The sequence below is a fragment of the Bos taurus genome, chromosome 19 (assembly GCF_002263795.3).
Source record: "Bos taurus isolate L1 Dominette 01449 registration number 42190680 breed Hereford chromosome 19, ARS-UCD2.0, whole genome shotgun sequence".
Classification (NCBI taxonomy): Eukaryota; Metazoa; Chordata; class Mammalia; order Artiodactyla; family Bovidae; genus Bos; species Bos taurus.
In genome coordinates this window covers 22284939-22301450 of record NC_037346.1, presented here as the reverse complement: position 1 = coordinate 22301450, position 16512 = coordinate 22284939, and the positions used below count along the sequence as shown (strand labels likewise).

General features: G+C 49.8%; 2 protein-coding genes across 2 annotated transcripts in view; one reads left to right on the top strand and one right to left on the bottom strand.

Moving 5' to 3' along the window:
• The window catches only part of RPH3AL (rabphilin 3A like (without C2 domains)), a 139478-nt gene extending 139420 nt beyond the window's left edge, over positions 1–58 (bottom strand). Inside the window, 1 exon segment of the mRNA NM_001035494.2 lies at positions 29–58. The gene's annotated coding sequence lies outside the window, so the exon portion shown is untranslated.
• A 12648-nt stretch (positions 59–12706) lies between these two features.
• C19H17orf97 (chromosome 19 C17orf97 homolog) lies at positions 12707–16016 on the top strand. Its single transcript, NM_001435108.1, has 2 exons — positions 12707–13017; positions 15332–16016. The coding sequence occupies exons 1-2, from the start codon at positions 12732–12734 to the stop codon at positions 15784–15786; spliced, it is 741 nt and encodes a 246-aa protein (NP_001422037.1). The 5' UTR covers positions 12707–12731; the 3' UTR covers positions 15787–16016.
• The last annotated feature ends 496 nt before the right edge of the window (positions 16017–16512 follow it).

Sequence of the window (16512 nt, the reverse complement as noted above, 5' to 3'; positions counted from 1 at the left end):
GGGGCGGCCCCCCGGGAGCCAGACTTACCTGGGGTCCGGCCGGCCTCCGGCGCGCTCCCCGGCTGCCCTCTGGCGGCGGCCGCGAGAACGCGGCCCCCGTCCCGCCCCGCCCCGCCCCGCCCCGGCCCGGGACCCGAGGGTGCCTGAGATCACCCCTTAGGCCAGGGCCCCTCTGGATGGCTGTCCTCGCCATGGAACCCGTCTCGACGGCCCTTTGCTGTTTCTGAGTAACACACATCATTGTCTGTTTCCTAAGCAGTTCCAAGTCCCTAAAGCCCTCAAAGATCCATTCTAACCACCCCAGGAGGCAAAAGGAGGGCAGGTATGACTTTTGGGGCCTGAAACAGCACCCGACACCTGCTGTGGCTCATCGTGTGTTTGTTGAATGAATGAACGCTCCACCGATGGACAAAGGACAGGCTGAGGCAACCTGCCACCGTCATTAAAGGAAACAGCCACAAACCCATCAGCATTGTGTCCCGGCTGCCACGTTCTCCACTTCCACCCCCTCGGAGCCCCCCGTGCCTGGCTTCCTACGCAGGTGGGGTGTGAGTGAGAAGCGGTGGAGAACAGTGCCGTGTTATTCTTCATTCTCTACCAGGAATACGGTTCGACCAGAAAAACTGTTTATGAACTGATTTCCTGAGATAACTGCAGAACTGGTAGCTGAGTGATGACCAAACCTGGAAGCCCTGGTTTCTGGACTCACAGAGCAGCCCCCACCAGTAGCTGGGTCAGACCTCTGTTTGGGTTCTGGATCGTGCCCATGGGAGAAGTGATCTCGGGTAAGTGAGCAAATCTCTCTAAGTTAGCACTGTCCAGTAAACTTCCTGCCGCTATGGAAATGTCGTCTGGCCATGCTGTCCCCTACCGCCGGTCACAGAGGATGGACTTTTTAATTTCATTTTACTTTGTTTAAATTTATACCGCCAATGCAGCTAGTGGCTAAGCCTCAATTTCTTTATTTTTTGAAATAGTTAGATTTATTTATTGGCTGTGCTTAGGTCTTTGTTGCTGCTCGGGCTTTTCTCTAGTTGTGGAGAGCCGGGGTTACTCTCTAGCTGCAGCGTGAGGGCTTGTCACTGCTGTGGCTTCTCTTGTTGCAGAGCACGGGCTCTGGAGCACGAGCCTCAGTCGTTGTGGCACGTGGGCTCAGTAATTACTTAGCTGTCCCGCAGCATGTGGGATCCTCCCAGACCAGGGATTGAACCCATGTCTCCTGCATTGGCAGGTGGATTCTTTATCACTGAGCCACCAGGGAAGCCCTCTTTATTTTTAAAAAATGTATTTATTTATTTAGGCTGCACCAGGTCTTAATTGTGGCACGTGGGATCTTCATTACAGCATGCAGGATTGTTAGCTGTGGCATGTGGAATTTAGTTCCCTGATCAGGGATCAAACCCACGCTCCTTGCATTGGGAACTCAGAGTCTTAGCCACTGGACCACCAGGGTAGTCCTCCTAAGACTCCAGTTTCTTTATGTGTAAAGGGAAGGTGATAGTCCCATCGTGAGGATTGAATGAGATCATGCAAGGGAAGCCCCTGATGATAGGCCTGGCTCACTCGAAGAGCTCAATCGAGTTGTTAGCATAACTCTCACTACCATCAGGGCTTCCCTGGTGGCTCAGGTGGTAAAGAATCTGCCTGCAACGCAGAAGACCCAGGTTCGATCCCTGAGGACCCCCTGGAGAAGTGAATAGCTACCCACTTCAGTATGCTTACCTGGAGAAGTCCATGGACAGAGGAGCCTGGCAGGCTACAGTCCATGGGGTCGCAAAGAGTCAGACATGACTGACTAACACTTCCACTATTTCACCACCACCATCACCTCGCTAACACTAAAACCGCAAGGATGTAGCAATTCTATAGGCTCTAGCCCACCGACCCACGCCCCACAGCCCTCCTCCAGGCAAGAGTCACTCACACCACTCCTTACGTAGCCTGGGAGAGAGCCCTCATCATCTCTGGGATGACGTAGCTCTCTTTGGACTGCTGGCCACGGGAAAAAGATTTCTACACTGACCTGAAGTGGCCGCCCTGTAACATGTCTTCCTGGCCCAAGTTGTACCTCTCTGGGGTTCAGACAAATTGAGCACCCTCCCAGTCTTCCTTCCCTCAGTGTCAGAGCTTTCAGCAAAGCACTCCTTGTCCTCTGCTCTGTGCTGGGCTCTGGCCAAACTGGGAATTTGCACTCATCTCACTTAACTGTTGTTTCCCCAGGTCTTCCCACCCTGTCCCAGTGACTGTAACAAACAGCATTTGTCTGGCTGTGCCCCATGCCCCGGGGGTAGCTCACATGGGAGCGGAGGCACAGCCTCCCAGCTCACTTAAAAAGCCATTTCCTCCTCTCCTGGCCCGGCGTTTATTCCTTTGGCCCGCAAAGCAGTACACTGGGCCCGACCCATTCCTCCCCGCTCCCGTATCCCCCAACATAACCTCATCCTCTTGGTGGTGGGCTCCGTCATGTTCACTGCAGAGGGACACACACTTCCCTGCATGTGTACATGCCAACATACACAGGTACACACCACCCTTGACCAGCCGGAGCTGCAGTACAGCCTCTTCTCCAATGTCATGGCCGAGCTCTGTTGATGAGGCCCTTCCTTTTGACCAGCGCCTCTTCTCATAGTTGGGAAAGAGCATCCCACCCCCAGCATCTCCATAGCCAAATTCAGAATGGCCTCCTCTCCTCTCTCTCTTCACCTTGGTCCAAGTAAGCGCCTGTCTTCTCTTTCTTCAAATGGATTCACAGATGACAGGACAACCAAAACAGGAAACCCCTTTAAGAAATCGAGGGTGCCTGTAGGGGGACATCTCACTGCCCAGGAGGGTGCTGGCTGAGCGTCTCTGTGGCTCCAGGAGCAGCGAATGGTGAGAGAAGAAGTTTAAGGGAGTTGACTCTGCCTCCTGGAGTTTGGGGGCTGACATGAACCGAGAACAGGGTCACTTGACCATAGCTCTGTTAACATTCGGGCCAGTTAACCCTATGTCATTGGTCAGGGGAGTTTTCTAAAGGCCAAGAAGAAACTGTGGAAGAGAGCTGCGTTCTGTCTTGAAGAAGTTCCTCTCCAAGAAAGTGGCCGGTGGGGCAAGGCAACCCCGCAGTCAGAGGCTGCAGGATGTTGCTCTGGAAGCAGGACCAAAGACGGAAGCGAGAGACTGTATCACATAAGACCTCCTGGAGAAGCCCTCAGACACCCTCATCTAGAGGAGATCAAAGCAGGAAAAAGATAAGGCAGGGAGAGAAGACAGCTCTCCTCCTTCCACCCTCAAGAAAACACAAGGCTGTTTCCTGGTTCGACATCATCAGGTTGAATTTGCTGAACAAATTCATTACACAATCAAAAAAGAATGTTTTTACGCAGACTTCTGCTTCATTCAAGATGGAGTAACAGGGACCAGAGTCAGCTTCTTGCCTGAAGCCACGAAAATATCAGATCAAACATATGAAACACCAACACTCAAGACTCTGGAACATCGGGCAACAAAGGAAAGTGATCCCTGGGAGAGGAAACAGCAGGGTGATCCCTGCGCTGCTCGGCTCGCTGCCTGAAGAGTTTCCAGACTGGTTCAAGGAGAAAACTAGCTGAATGGAACAGACAGAGCTGGATTCTGGGAAAATGAAACCAGTTAAGAGTTTTCAGGGCAGGGGACTAGAGAGGAGAGACATGCAGAGAGAGAGAGAAACCTAGAGGTCTACAGAAAATGCTCCTCAAGTATTTAGTGAGTACTGCTCAGCACAGGTGTTTGAGAAAATGACGTGAGGGTTGGGGGGGCGGCGGGGATGAACCACCTGAAAGGATTAGTGGGAACAGCGCCTGGTGCCCACACAGGGCTGGAATAATATCTGTTTTCAGCAGCCAAAGTGGAAAACATCACAGTTCAGGGGCCACTAATTAGAATACTAAGAAAGGGACTTACTTCCCCGACGGTCCAGTGGTTAAGATTTCACGTTCCAATTCAGGGAGTGTGGGTTCGATCCCTGGTTTGGGAGCTAAGATCCCACATGTTTCATGGCCAGAACCCCAAAACATAGAACAGAAGCAATATTGTATCAAATTCAATAAAGCCTTTAAAAATGGTCCACATTAAAAAAAAAAAAAAGAAGAAGAATACTAAGAAAGGCCTTACTTTGATACTAGGAAAAAATTCACCTTAGACTGGATCCAGAAATCCAGTTCTGGTTCCACTTAAGCAAGCTTAAATTCAAGATTGGAAAGGATCAAGCTCTTTCCAAGCAAGTTAATTGCCACAACAAATTTCAAAAACATTTATAGGAATTCAAAAATATCCTGTACCCAACAAGGTAAAATTCACAATATCTGGCATCCAAGAAAAAATGACTAGGCACACAAAGAAGCTGGAAAATGCAACTCATAGTGAAGAGCAAACTCAATTAATTGAAACTGACTCAGGCATGACACAGACGGCAGAATTAGTAGGCAAGGGCATTGAAACAGTTATTAAGACCATATTCTGTAAGTTCAAGAAGCTAGAGGAAAGTTTAGGTATAGATACGGTAGCTTAAAAAAATTACCCAAATTGAACTTCTAGACATAAAAACTACAATGAGATAAAAAATACACTGAATGGGATTAATGGCAGATTAGACATTGCAGAAGAAAAAATGGTTAGCTCCCCTAAAAAGTCCTCAGTGAAGCCTACTTATCTTTCTGACACTTCCTTGTGAGTTGATTTTGGTGGACAGCTCAAAGTGTTGAGTCGTTTAAGGTTTTCTTTTATTAATTAATTAATTTTTGTCTGTGCTCGTCTTCACTGCAGTGCTCAGGCTTCTTGCTGCGGTGGGTTCTCTTTTGTGGAGCACAGACTCTAGGGTGTGTGGGCTTCAGTAGCTGCAGCACGTGGGTTTAGTTGCCCTGCGGCATGTGGAATCTTGCAGGACCAAGGATCAAACCTGTGTCCCCTCCATTCGCAGGCGAATTCTTAACCATGGAACTGCCAGGGAAGTCCAAGTATTGAGTTATTGAGAGTGCAGAATAGGAAGGATAGGTCCCAAGGCAAGGAGCCTTAGGAGAGTAAGTGCTTCCTATTACGGATGGGTCCTGCTTTGATTTCCAGGCTTGGGGGAGCCCCAACTGACATCATAGATATTAACAGTTCTCTCCCAAATTTTCTTTAGCTGCTTTGTTCCACCCCTGCCATGTGCTGCCAAAAAGGCTTGGTGTTCCTGAGACCGCAGCAGGTATGTGACTTGGAGGGACATTGAAATCTGCTACTTGAGGAAATGGGTAAAATGCCTGGTCTTCAAGAAGCTCATAGTTCAGTGGGAAAAACAGAAACGTAAAGAAATCGTCTCTGGACAATGGTGTGCAAGCTGTAACCTGCTGCCTACTGGGTAGTGATTTCACGGGAGACAGGTGCCATGGAAGTAGGACATTATTTATCTCCAATTTACTGCTAGGAACACTTTAAGGGATTTGCCCAAGGTCATACAGCCAGCTAGTAGCAGAGCCATTATGCTACCCAACCCCTGTGGCTGCATCAGATACAAAAGAAATGCAGAGGCGTGAACTACAGTGTGGCAGGGCTCAGATGGGGCTTTTCAGAGGAAACCCTTGTCCAGAGACTCAGTAGAGTAGGAGTTGGCCAGACAGGCCAGATGGGGAAGGACACTGCACGTAGAGGGCACACGGAAGGCAAGAAAGGGAGTGTTGAAAGGTGGGGAGTGGTGAGTGGGGAGGCAGAGAAGAAAATGAGCCCAGAGTTAGGGGTTGGGATTGGCATGAGAGGGGTCCCAGACCCCCTGCCCAGGATGCAGATTACAGCTGGCCAATCACTGCCAGTCTCAGGTCCTTGAATTCTGAGGCACCATTAAGAAGTAGGGCTTCCCTGATGGCTCAGCAGGTAAAGAGTCTGCCTGCAATGCAGGAAATTTGAGTTCAATTCCCAAGTCAAGAGGAGCCTCTGTAGGAGGAAATGGCAACCACTCCAGTATTCTTGCCTGGAGAATTTCATGAACGGAGAAGCCCCAGGGGCTACAGTCCATGGGGGTCTCAGAGAGTCAGACACAATTGAGCATACATGCACACACCTCAGGAAGTAACGAGGGACTTCCCTGATGGCCCAGTGGTTAAGACTGTTCTTCCAACAGAGCGCATGGGTTTGATCCCTGATGGCCCAGTGGTTAAGACTCCACGCTTCCAACAGGGCGCATGGGTTTGATCCCTGGTAGAGGAACATGCCCTGTGGTGCAGCCAAAAAAAAAAAGAAGTAAAAGAATCAGCAATCTATGTGCATGTGTGTGAAGAAGACATGCCCCTTTTCTACTGAGTCTTAAGAGGAAAAGGTAAATAGATATTGGCTTATATGGATTTACTCCCACAGATAAAGGAAGACTTTATGAATAAAAGGCATATATATTTGCAAGCACCACTGATTGATATAATAATCCGTGGCACAGTAGTCCTGTCCTCGGGTTATAGGTGTGTTCATTTATGTGCCCAGAGACACACTGACACAAATCAGTGATTAAAGCTCAAGCTCTCTTCTTACTTCAAGGCAGGTGATGTTTCTTTTGGTTCAAAAAGCCATAGCTGCTTCTGTATGTTTCCTATGACACTTTCAGAAGACTGGAAATGGGGTGGGGGAGAGGCATCTGTGTGGACGAGTTAGGTGGCAAGACATCCCCGAGAGCCCAGGGATTTCTGAGTGTCCTTAGTGATCCAGGACCACGTTGGCCGGCACCCTCTGACTACCTTAATCAGGTGGAAGACCCAGAAACCTCACTCTTGGCTTCTTAAACTCTCAAACTGCAAAGATGACCTCCCTGACTTCCACTTTTTTTTTTTTTAGCTGCACCGCATGGCATGCAGGAATTTAGCTCCCCAGTGGAAACGCAGAGTCTTAACCATTGGACCACCAGAGAAGTCCCCACCTTCCTTTTGAAAAAGGCTCTTCCTTTGACCAAGAGGTTCCCTGGTGGCTCAGACGGTAATGGGAAGATCCCCTGGAGAAGGAAATGGCAACCCACTCCAATACTCTTGCCTGGAAAATTCCATGGATGGAGCATCCTGGTAGTCTACAGTCCATGGGGTTGCAAAGAGTCGGGCACAACTGAGCGACTTCACTCTGACCAAACTTTCATCAGGTTTCTCTAAGCCTACTTCTCAACAAGACCTCAACTGTGGCCTATAAGAACTGCATCTCTCAACACAAATGATTTTGTCCACCCTCCCACATACACAGCCCTGAAAAAATAATCTAGCCTGGCGTCTAGCAGCCTAAGGCCACGGTGTCCCTGCCATGACCCAGCCCACCCCATCGCCACTTGAGTTTCTGTCTGAGAAAGCCCATGTATGCCAAGGGAATTTACCATTTGTTCCAGCCAACACCTTCAGGTAGACGCCTTGCCTCCATTTTCTTAGAGCATTTATTTTGAACACTTGTTGTTGTAAATCCTTTCTCTATGCCTTTGAGATGTATGTGTATCTCCTGGAACCCAGGAGTGTCTTCTCAAAAACCTGGGAGCCATTCCTTTGAAATATAACCATCAGGAAGGATGGGGCTCCTGTGTCTCAGTCTGTAAGTAGGTATCTTGGTGAAGGGCCAGTCACCAGGCTAAGATGGCCTGATCATACTGATACTGAGTACTCATCTTGTTGTTTACTCGCTCATTCATCTCAGACTGTTTGTAACCCCATGAACTGCAGCAAGCCAGGCTTCCCTGTCCTTTACTTTATCCCTGAGTCTGCTCAAACTCATGCCCATTGAGTCGGTGATGCCATCCAGTCATCTCATCCGTTGCTGCCCCCTTCTCCTCCTGCCCTCAGTCTTTCCCAGCATAAGGCTTTTTTCCAATGAGTTGGCTCTTTGCATCAGGTGGCCAAAGTACTGGAGCTTCAGCATCAGTCCTTCTAATGAACATTTGGGGTTGACTACTCATCTGCTTTTGTAATTTTTTACTGTCTTGACTCTGCTTGAGTCCTCACCCACTCTCCTTCCCTGTTCCCTGGTTCTCTCTTTAAGAAGGCCAGGTCCCCTCTGTATAGATCAGAACCAAGCTCATTTCTAGGCTAAAGAAGTCTCTTTCTCCTGCTGCAGGAGTACTGAATAAAATCTGTCTTTACCACTACTTCCTATTACCCAGTTTTGTTTTTCTTTAACACTTTCTAGAAATGTTCCTGGGGAGTTGGAATCTTGGGGCTCCCCCATCATCTCAGAACCAACAGGCCTCCAGGATTTGGAGTTTAATAGCAGCCCACAGAGGTGAGCACGGGGGCAGCTGTTCAGCAGGCAGCCAACAAGGCCTGGACCTCGATGCACAAAAAGATCTTCCTTTGCTTAGGCAGGGAAGCCCTTGAGACGCTTCCTATAGAGATGGTGGCATAAATCCACCACAACTAAATACAGGAAGAAATTTAGATCTTTGAGTTCCGGAAATAGCCTGGGGGCCAAGGTGTGGACAGCATCAGAGAATGTTCTGAAGGAAACTAAAGTCTCAAGAGACGGACTTCCCTCGTGGTCCAGTGGCTAAGACTCCATGCTGCCAGTTCACAGGGCCCAGGGTTCCAGCCCTGGTCAGGGAACTAGATCCTACGGGCCACAGCTAAGCATTCACATGCTGCAACTAAAGATACCACAGGCCACAACGAGGGTCAAAGACCCCATGTGCCACAACCAAGGCCCAGTGCAGTAAGAAAAAACAAAAACGTCCCAAGAGAGGCTTCAGCTCCTCAACTGCACAGCACCTAACCACGGACGGTGTGGGGAAGGGCCTGCAGACAGAGCGCCTGTGCACTGCGGCTGATTCATGTTGATGTATGCCAGAAACCATCACTATCAGTTCAGTTCAGTTCAGTTGCTCAGTCGTGTCCGACTCTTTGTGACCCCATGAATCGCAGCATGCCAGGCCTCCCGGTCCATCACCAACTCCCAGAGTTCACTCAGACTCATGTCCGTCGAGTCGGTGATACCATCCAGTCATCTCATCCTCTGTCGTCCCCTTCTCCTCCTGCCCCCAATCCCTCCCAGCATCAGGGTCTTTTCCAATGAGTCAACTCTTCGCATGAGGTAGCCAAAGTATGGGAGTTTCAGCCTCAGCATAAGTCCTTCCACTGAACACCCAGGACTGGTCTCCTTTAGGATGGACTGGTGGATCTCCTTGCAGTCCAAGGGACTCTCAAGAGTCTTCTCCAACACCACAGTGCAAAAGCATCAATTCTTCAGCGCTCAGCCTTCTTCACAGTCCAACTCTCGCATCCATACATGACCACTGGAAAAACCATAGCCTTGACTAGATGGACCTTTGTTGGCAAAGTAATATCTGTGCTTTTTAATATGATATCTAGGTTGGTCATAACTTTCCTTGTAAGGTAATTATCCTCCAATTAAAAACAAAATCAATTTTTAAAAAGAATTGCCTATGCAGATCTCAGTTTCCTGGGATTTGTCATAAGAACTGACAAGCAGAAATGGCCCAGACTTGAGGAACGGACAATCACATCTAAAAAGCACCCAGACCCTGTGTCAAGAGGTATGTTTGGAGGTGACATATTCTAGTACCCTTCAGGATGAAGGCAGGATGTCTAGAGCAAGAGTGTTCAGGGGGAGGGAGCAGGAATTCAAAGACCTGAGACGTCTGGATGTGCAGGAGAAATAACAAGGCAGTGAGTAAGTCAGTGGGCCAGTGCGGCTGGAGGGGAGTGAGGAGAGGGTAGCAGCGGTTAGCAGCCCCTTCCCATCACTCTGCTTTTTCTCCGCACACATGTTCTTGCCCTTTGTCCTGAATCAGCCTGAACCAGGTACCTCATTTTATTTTAGAAGCTCCCAAGTAGTCTGCCATCTGGATATAATGTAATTTACTTAATATGTTATAGGATTTTTCTTTTTCTTTTGTTAAGATACCATGAGGAATGAGGTGGAAATCAGGAAGCAGTTGGAGTGGCTGATAAAAGGAGGAAAAATAGAGCAAGCATGCTTTTAACAGTTGCAAAGCCCAGGGCAAAAGTAGATGGAAGCCCACGTACCGTATGGCTAAATATTAAAAGTGATAAAGTAAATTAACATACTGTTAAATAACATAAATACTGTCTTCCTAGGACTTCCCTGGTGATCCAGTGGCTATGAATCTGCCTTCTAATACTGGGGATGCAGGTTGGATCCATGGTGGGGAAACTAAGATCCTGCATACTGCAGGGCAACGAAGGTTACATGCTTTCAGTCCCACAACACAACTAGAGAAGTCCGTGCTCCACAATGCGAGACTACATGCAACTAAGACACAGGCAAAAATAAATAAGTAATCAAAGAAAATCAAGGCTTCTCTGGTGGCTCACACAGTAAAGAATCTGCCTGCAATGCAGGAGACCCAGGTTCGACCCCTGGGTCGGGAAAGAAAAAGAAATACTGTCTTCTTACTTTGTCAAGTAGCCTTCATACCAGTCTGGAAGGCCAGATTTAAGTTTAGAATTTCCAACTCTTTGAGGTTCTGCACCCAGCCCACGGCCTGCCACCTCCTCTTCCAACTCCTATCCTGTACTGAGAACGGCCTTGAATGCACAGGTCTGGACATCTCAGCCTGCCTGCTGATTTCACCTATGCTGCCCTTGACCTAGGGCTACTCAAGAGGATGGACCCAGGACTGGGACCCAATTGTGCCCTATAAGCAGGCAGGAGTCATTTAGGCAAGAAATTCCAAGGTGCCAGGTACTCAGACTGCGGGCTGCCTGTGGAAGGAGGAATGGGAGGTGCTGGGTGGGCAGGACTCCTTGATTCCACAGACTTCCTGTCCCTTGGGGAGGGATATAGCTGCACGTGGTAAGTGGAGCGGGGGGAGAGTCAGAGCGGTGTCCTGTGAAGCATGAGGCCTGGGGCAGAGACCCCACTTGCCCAGGTCTCAGGCTGGTGCTGCTTAGAAGTGGACAATGCCTGTTTACCTTGGGTAAGGAGCTGACAGCATGGAGAAAGTGGGCAGGAAAGAGCAGAGAGTTGGAACCAGCAGCCCAGCCAGCTGGGGGACCCACGCTGAAAAGTCAGCCAGAAGGAAAAAGCTGCTAGCTCTACCCAAGCATTCCTATGTCAGCACTGGCCAAAGGGGAAAGCATGATCCTTATAGAGACAGAAACCTTAGCTCCTCTCTGCTCATAACAGCCACAGAAACCACAAAGAGAAAGTACAAACAAGGAAGCTGAAACAAATAATGAAAATGCTATCATCTCTTCTGTTGGTCAGTGAACATCATTGTGAAGTCAATTGTTTTCCCGTGTAAGATGCTGGATGTAAAACTGAGAATGTGGATTTCGGGCCCAACTTGGGGGCTAATTAGCATGAGAGGTGAGCAAGTCACTTTGCATCTGTTTGTCTCCTCATCTACTAAACAGGAGCATACTTGCCCCATCTCTATTCACAAGGGATTTTTATAATTATTCCCCAAACTGTATTCCTTTGCTGGAGGTCAATTTCCTGTCTCGAAGCTGACTGGCTGGCTCACCATGACCTTGATGCAACCTTCAGGAAAATCGGGAAGAGAAGTGCCAACTACCTCCTGCCAGATAAACATCCAGGCAAAGAGGACCAGGGCTTCCCAGTATTCTTGGGCTTCCCTAGTGGCACAGATGGTAAAGAATCTGCCCGCAATGCAGGAGACCTGGGTTTGATCCCTGGGTTGGGAAGATCCCCTGGAGAAGAGCATGGTAACCCACTCCACTATTCTTGCCTGGAGAATCCCCATGACAGAGGAGCCTGGTGGGCTACAGTCTACAGGGTCTCAAAGAGTTGGATACGACTGAGTGACTAAGCACAGCACAGGGCAAAGAGGACCAGCTGAGAGGAAAGACAGGTCAGCCTTTCTCGGAAAAGGAGGGCGGCTGGTCTTTGTAAACACCTGTCTGCCAGCACCAGAGTCAGCAGGTGGGGTGTCTGGAAAGCAAACCCCAGACATCTCCACTAGCAGGCGGTCATCTGCACAAAGGACCTCTGTCATTTACACTTCACTTAGCTCCTGGGGACAAAAGCAGACAGTCAAGGGGCAGGTTCCAAGCACTCACTGTGTGCACAGCTGTATGGGATACATTAGGGAGCCTGACAGCGGATGAGAGACAGAGGAAAGATTCTAGACGAGCCTGAGGGGTTATTGCAGCCATTTTGAGGAAATACAAACTGGTGGATAAACCTGGAAAAAGGTGACAGATTCCATCTTGTAAGCCACACTAAAGTTCAGTCTTGATCTGACTTGCAACAGGGTCCCCCTGGAGAGTTTTAAGCCAGAAAGTGAAATTGTGTCATGGTCTTTAAAAGTTCTTTCTAGCCACTGCGTGGATAAAGACTCTGTGGGAAGGGTTTGGAAGCAGAGACTATTTAGGAAAGAGGTCCAGAGTTCAAGTCCCAGGCATGGTGGTCAGCCCTAGCCTAGCTCATTGTACAGGGAGAGAGTGAGACCAAGGAAGACAGCCATGACTCTGGCCTGCCCAGCTGTTCCTGTTCACTGAGATCGAGACTGATAAAGAAACGAGTTTCTTTGGACATGAGGGGGTTGAAAGGCCAAGGCGGACGTACAAAATTGAACTTGGGAGATAAAAGTGTAGCAGATAACACATAGCATTTAAAAAGGCACAGGAGTGGAAGATGTGTGTCCACCCAAGTGTTTAGAATCTTCCCTTTAGCGCCGACCAAGTCAAGCACAAAGGCTGAGCTACGCAGGCGCGCGTACGCAGTCCGCCCCGCCCGCGGCTGCCCGGCCACAGCCTCTGGGTTGCGCAGGCGCTGCAGTTGCCATGGAGACGCGTGGCCCTTCCCGGGCCGCCGGAAGCCAAGGGCTCAGCGGCCGCAGGTCTCTAGCTGCCCGAGGTGCGGGGGAGCGGTCCCGCGGGCGGATGGACGGCGGCTGTGGGGCCCGGGCGTCGGAGGACGGCGAGGACGAGGAGGAGCGAGAGGGCTGCATGGCGGCCTCGCAGGGCTCCAGATTGCCCCCCATCGCGGGCTGCACCTCAGAACTGACCAAACGGAAGATGAAGAAGAAAAAAAAGAAGAAAAAGACAAAGAGGTCGGGCAAGGGGGACGGTAAGAGGAGCAGCTAGCGCGGCAGCCTCAGCTCCCACACCTGAAATTCTCCGAGGACACCCACCCCACCCCTGAGAACCCCATCTACTCGAGGACCAGTTCAGCCCAGAGACAGAAACTCGTCGGTACTAATCAGAGGTCCTCTGGCTCCCCGCACGATGAGGCGCCAGCCTTTCCCATAGAGACCAGCCACGTCCACAGAGACCCCAAATCCTGCGTCGAGAGTTCTCAACACCTATGGAGACCTTCAACCCCACACAGAAACACCCCCACAGAGCCTCCCAGCCCCACAGTGACTCCTAGTTTTATACAGACACTCATCTTTCTAATCCCTCAGTCCAAACTCAAAATCCTGATCATCCTTACCTTCCCCACAAAACCCTCAAGCTCTCCTACAGCGATGCCTTTATCCTCATCCACAGACTTTCCCCACCCACAGGTAGTGAGGCACTGAGACCTATTGTCTCAGGCGCACATGGAAACACAGGCTCTTGCCTTCCAGCCTCATTCGTTAGGGGCTCCTGCCTCTGGGTGCTGTGTGTGCTCAGTGGCTTGGTCGTGTCCGCCTCTGAGACCTGATGGACTGTAGCCCTCCAGGCTCCTCTGTCCATGGGGATTCTCCAGGCAAGAACACTGGAGCGGGTTGCCACACCCTCCTCCAGAGATACCCAGGAAGTGCATATAATACAGGGTACACTCCCTGTACAGACCGCCCTTCCACTTCTCTCACCTGCCAAGGCCAACCTTTGACTGCACACAAACACCATCACACCAGGCATTGCTACACACTTTTTATCATCCTCAGCACCCTCAACAACACCCCCTTCTATCAGTATAATCACCAAATAATCACTAAAGTATAATGACTTTAGTATAATCACTAAAGCATAGACAGCCAGCAGGCACACACTCACAGGCTGCACACTCACCTGCCTAGACCCCTCCTACCCCCAGACACATACAACTATACGCATGGGATTCTCGCTTCTGGTTTCCCTGTGGACACATCACAGAAACACACCCGCCAACAGCGGCCGCAAACCCACAGAGCCCACAGGCTTACCATGCTTCGCTCAGAGAACTCCCTAGGGACTCCACAAAGGTCCTGAGCGCTCATTTGTGGAAAGAGTGCAACGTGATGTGGAATGCGCCTGTCCATGGGTGCTGTAAATCTCTTTTGTCAGTTGTGTGTGGTCCACTGTGGGGGCTCTTGCTATCAGGGATGTGGATCAGTGCCCCTTACCTCTAGCGTAGTTAGTCCTGGGTTCAAGTCTCTGGGCCCTGGCCTTTGTGCAAAGCTGACTCCCCGGGCAAGCTGGAGGCCAAGATGTAGCAGCCTTCCCTTGTAGTTTGGAGAAGTGGGGGATGGGCGGATTACAATTACTTCTCCGGGTGGAATCATCATAAAGAGGCAAGAAAACAATTCTGGAGTTTAAGTCAATAAGCTCCAGGTGTACCTGCCAAACAGATTAGGAAATTTATTATCTTTTTCAGCTTAGCTTCTGACTCTAAAAATTACAGTGGCATGTACCTCTTACTGTCAGCAGGGGACACCAAATAGTTTTGGGGAAGTGGAAGGCATAGGAATGCCAAGAGAGGATTTTCTTTCTCCCTTCTCTCCTTTTCTCTCTTTCTTTTGGTGGGGGGAGGGAGATTCCTCTCTGTCTCCCCCCAAAATAGGATGAGCTGAAGAAAGAATCACAACATGTAGTATTTTATATGCACATTATGTAATTCAGAAGTGCTATTAATATTTCAAAAGAATCATATACGCCACCAGCAGAAGTATTTCCTGGCTTGGCAGAATGCTTTCCATAGTCAGATTTAGGAAGTTTTTCTGTTGTTCTCCATTTCTTCCGTCATAAAAGTGTCTAGACTAGGGGTAAGTCACAGGCTCCCAGAACTGGGCAGTACCTTGGCGAGCAATGCAGAGGTGAGTTGGGGATCTGTGTGGAAAGAACCCGGCACTGGGAGTCAGGCCCGCGTTCAGGTCCAAGCTCTGCCACCTGCTATGTGACACTGGAAAGTGACGGAGGCTTTTGGCGTCTGTTTCCTCACCTGGAAAACAGGGCAGATAGCCTTTCCACAAGGGGACCTGGCTCATAGTATGTGCTCAGTAAATGTTTCCTCCCTCCCCAACATGACAACCTATAGGCAGTGGGTATGTATGGGGCTGGTGGGCTTGCCCACCTGAGCCCTAGGTAAGGAGGGGCCTCCAGTGCCCTCTCATTTCATCTTTGGTGGTTTGGGCATCACCCTTGAGCGGGCTCAGGGCAAGTATCACAGAGGCTAACGCTGCCTATCTGCTCAGCAGATAAACATCAGAGTCAAGGCATGAAGACTCAGCAGCTGTCTCCAACCTTCCATGACATATTAGGTCCCAGTAAAGATCACGGCCCGGGGCCAGAGCACAGACAGAACAGGGATGAAAGCAAGCTCTTCTCCTACTCCACCACTGTAAGTCTCCCCCGCTTTGTTGAAATAGAAGAGACCCTTTCCAACCGGGTCAATGAAAGTCTGCGCTGGGATGGCATTCTCGCCGATCCAGAGGCCGAGAAGGAAAGGATTCGCATTTACAAGCTGAACCGGAGGAAGCGGTACCGAATTTGGGCCCTGAAGGGCTTCCACTCTGACCCCGGTGCCTCGGAGACCCCCGAGGACCCAGCCTACCTCTCGGATCAGGACAGTGGCAGCAGCGGGCAGCTGACGGCCGAGGGCCCCAGCCACTGCTCAGAAGGAAACCTCATGTCTACGGCCATACCACCCTGAATGTGCCCAGTCTCATCTGATCTCGGAAGTCAAGTGGGGTAGGGCCTGGTTAATACTTGGATGGGAGAAGGAAATCTTATCCCGAAGCTCCTCCGCTCCGACTTCCCTGCTGCTCTGCTGGAGCCAAAGCCCACCCATGACCCGGACAAGCTTATGATTTATCCTTCCCACCAGTCTATGTGTTAGAACTATGTCTATACATAAATAAAAGGAAATCAGACTTATCTCTGAAGGAAGCAGGTGTCTGGTGGGTTGATGAGCTCAGTTCGCCTTCTACCAAGATGTCTTTCAATGGCCCAGGAAAGCCACAGCTCCTTAAGAGTGTTAAGCAGGTCAATGAACAAAATTCTCTTCCGAATGTCCTTTTTTTCTCAAATAAGCTGGCATCACTTTGTTATTTAATTTCCCATCACAGTTAGCTATCTATAGTCTCCTCCACCCACAAAAAAAAGGACAAAGTGGGTAGATAGTATCAATTCTAAATCTATTTTTAAAAAATATTTATTTGGCTGCCATTGGGTCTTAGTTATGGCACTCGGATCTTTCATTTGGTGCTCAGGCTCCTCTCTAGTTGTGACTCCTGGGCTTAGTTTCCCCCTGCCGAGCCTGGGCAATCTTAGTTCCCCAACCAGGAATCAAACCCAGGTCCCTTGCACTGGAAGGCGGATTCTTATCCACTGGACCGCCAGGGAAGTCCCTCAATTCTAGTGTTAGTCGCTCAGTCCT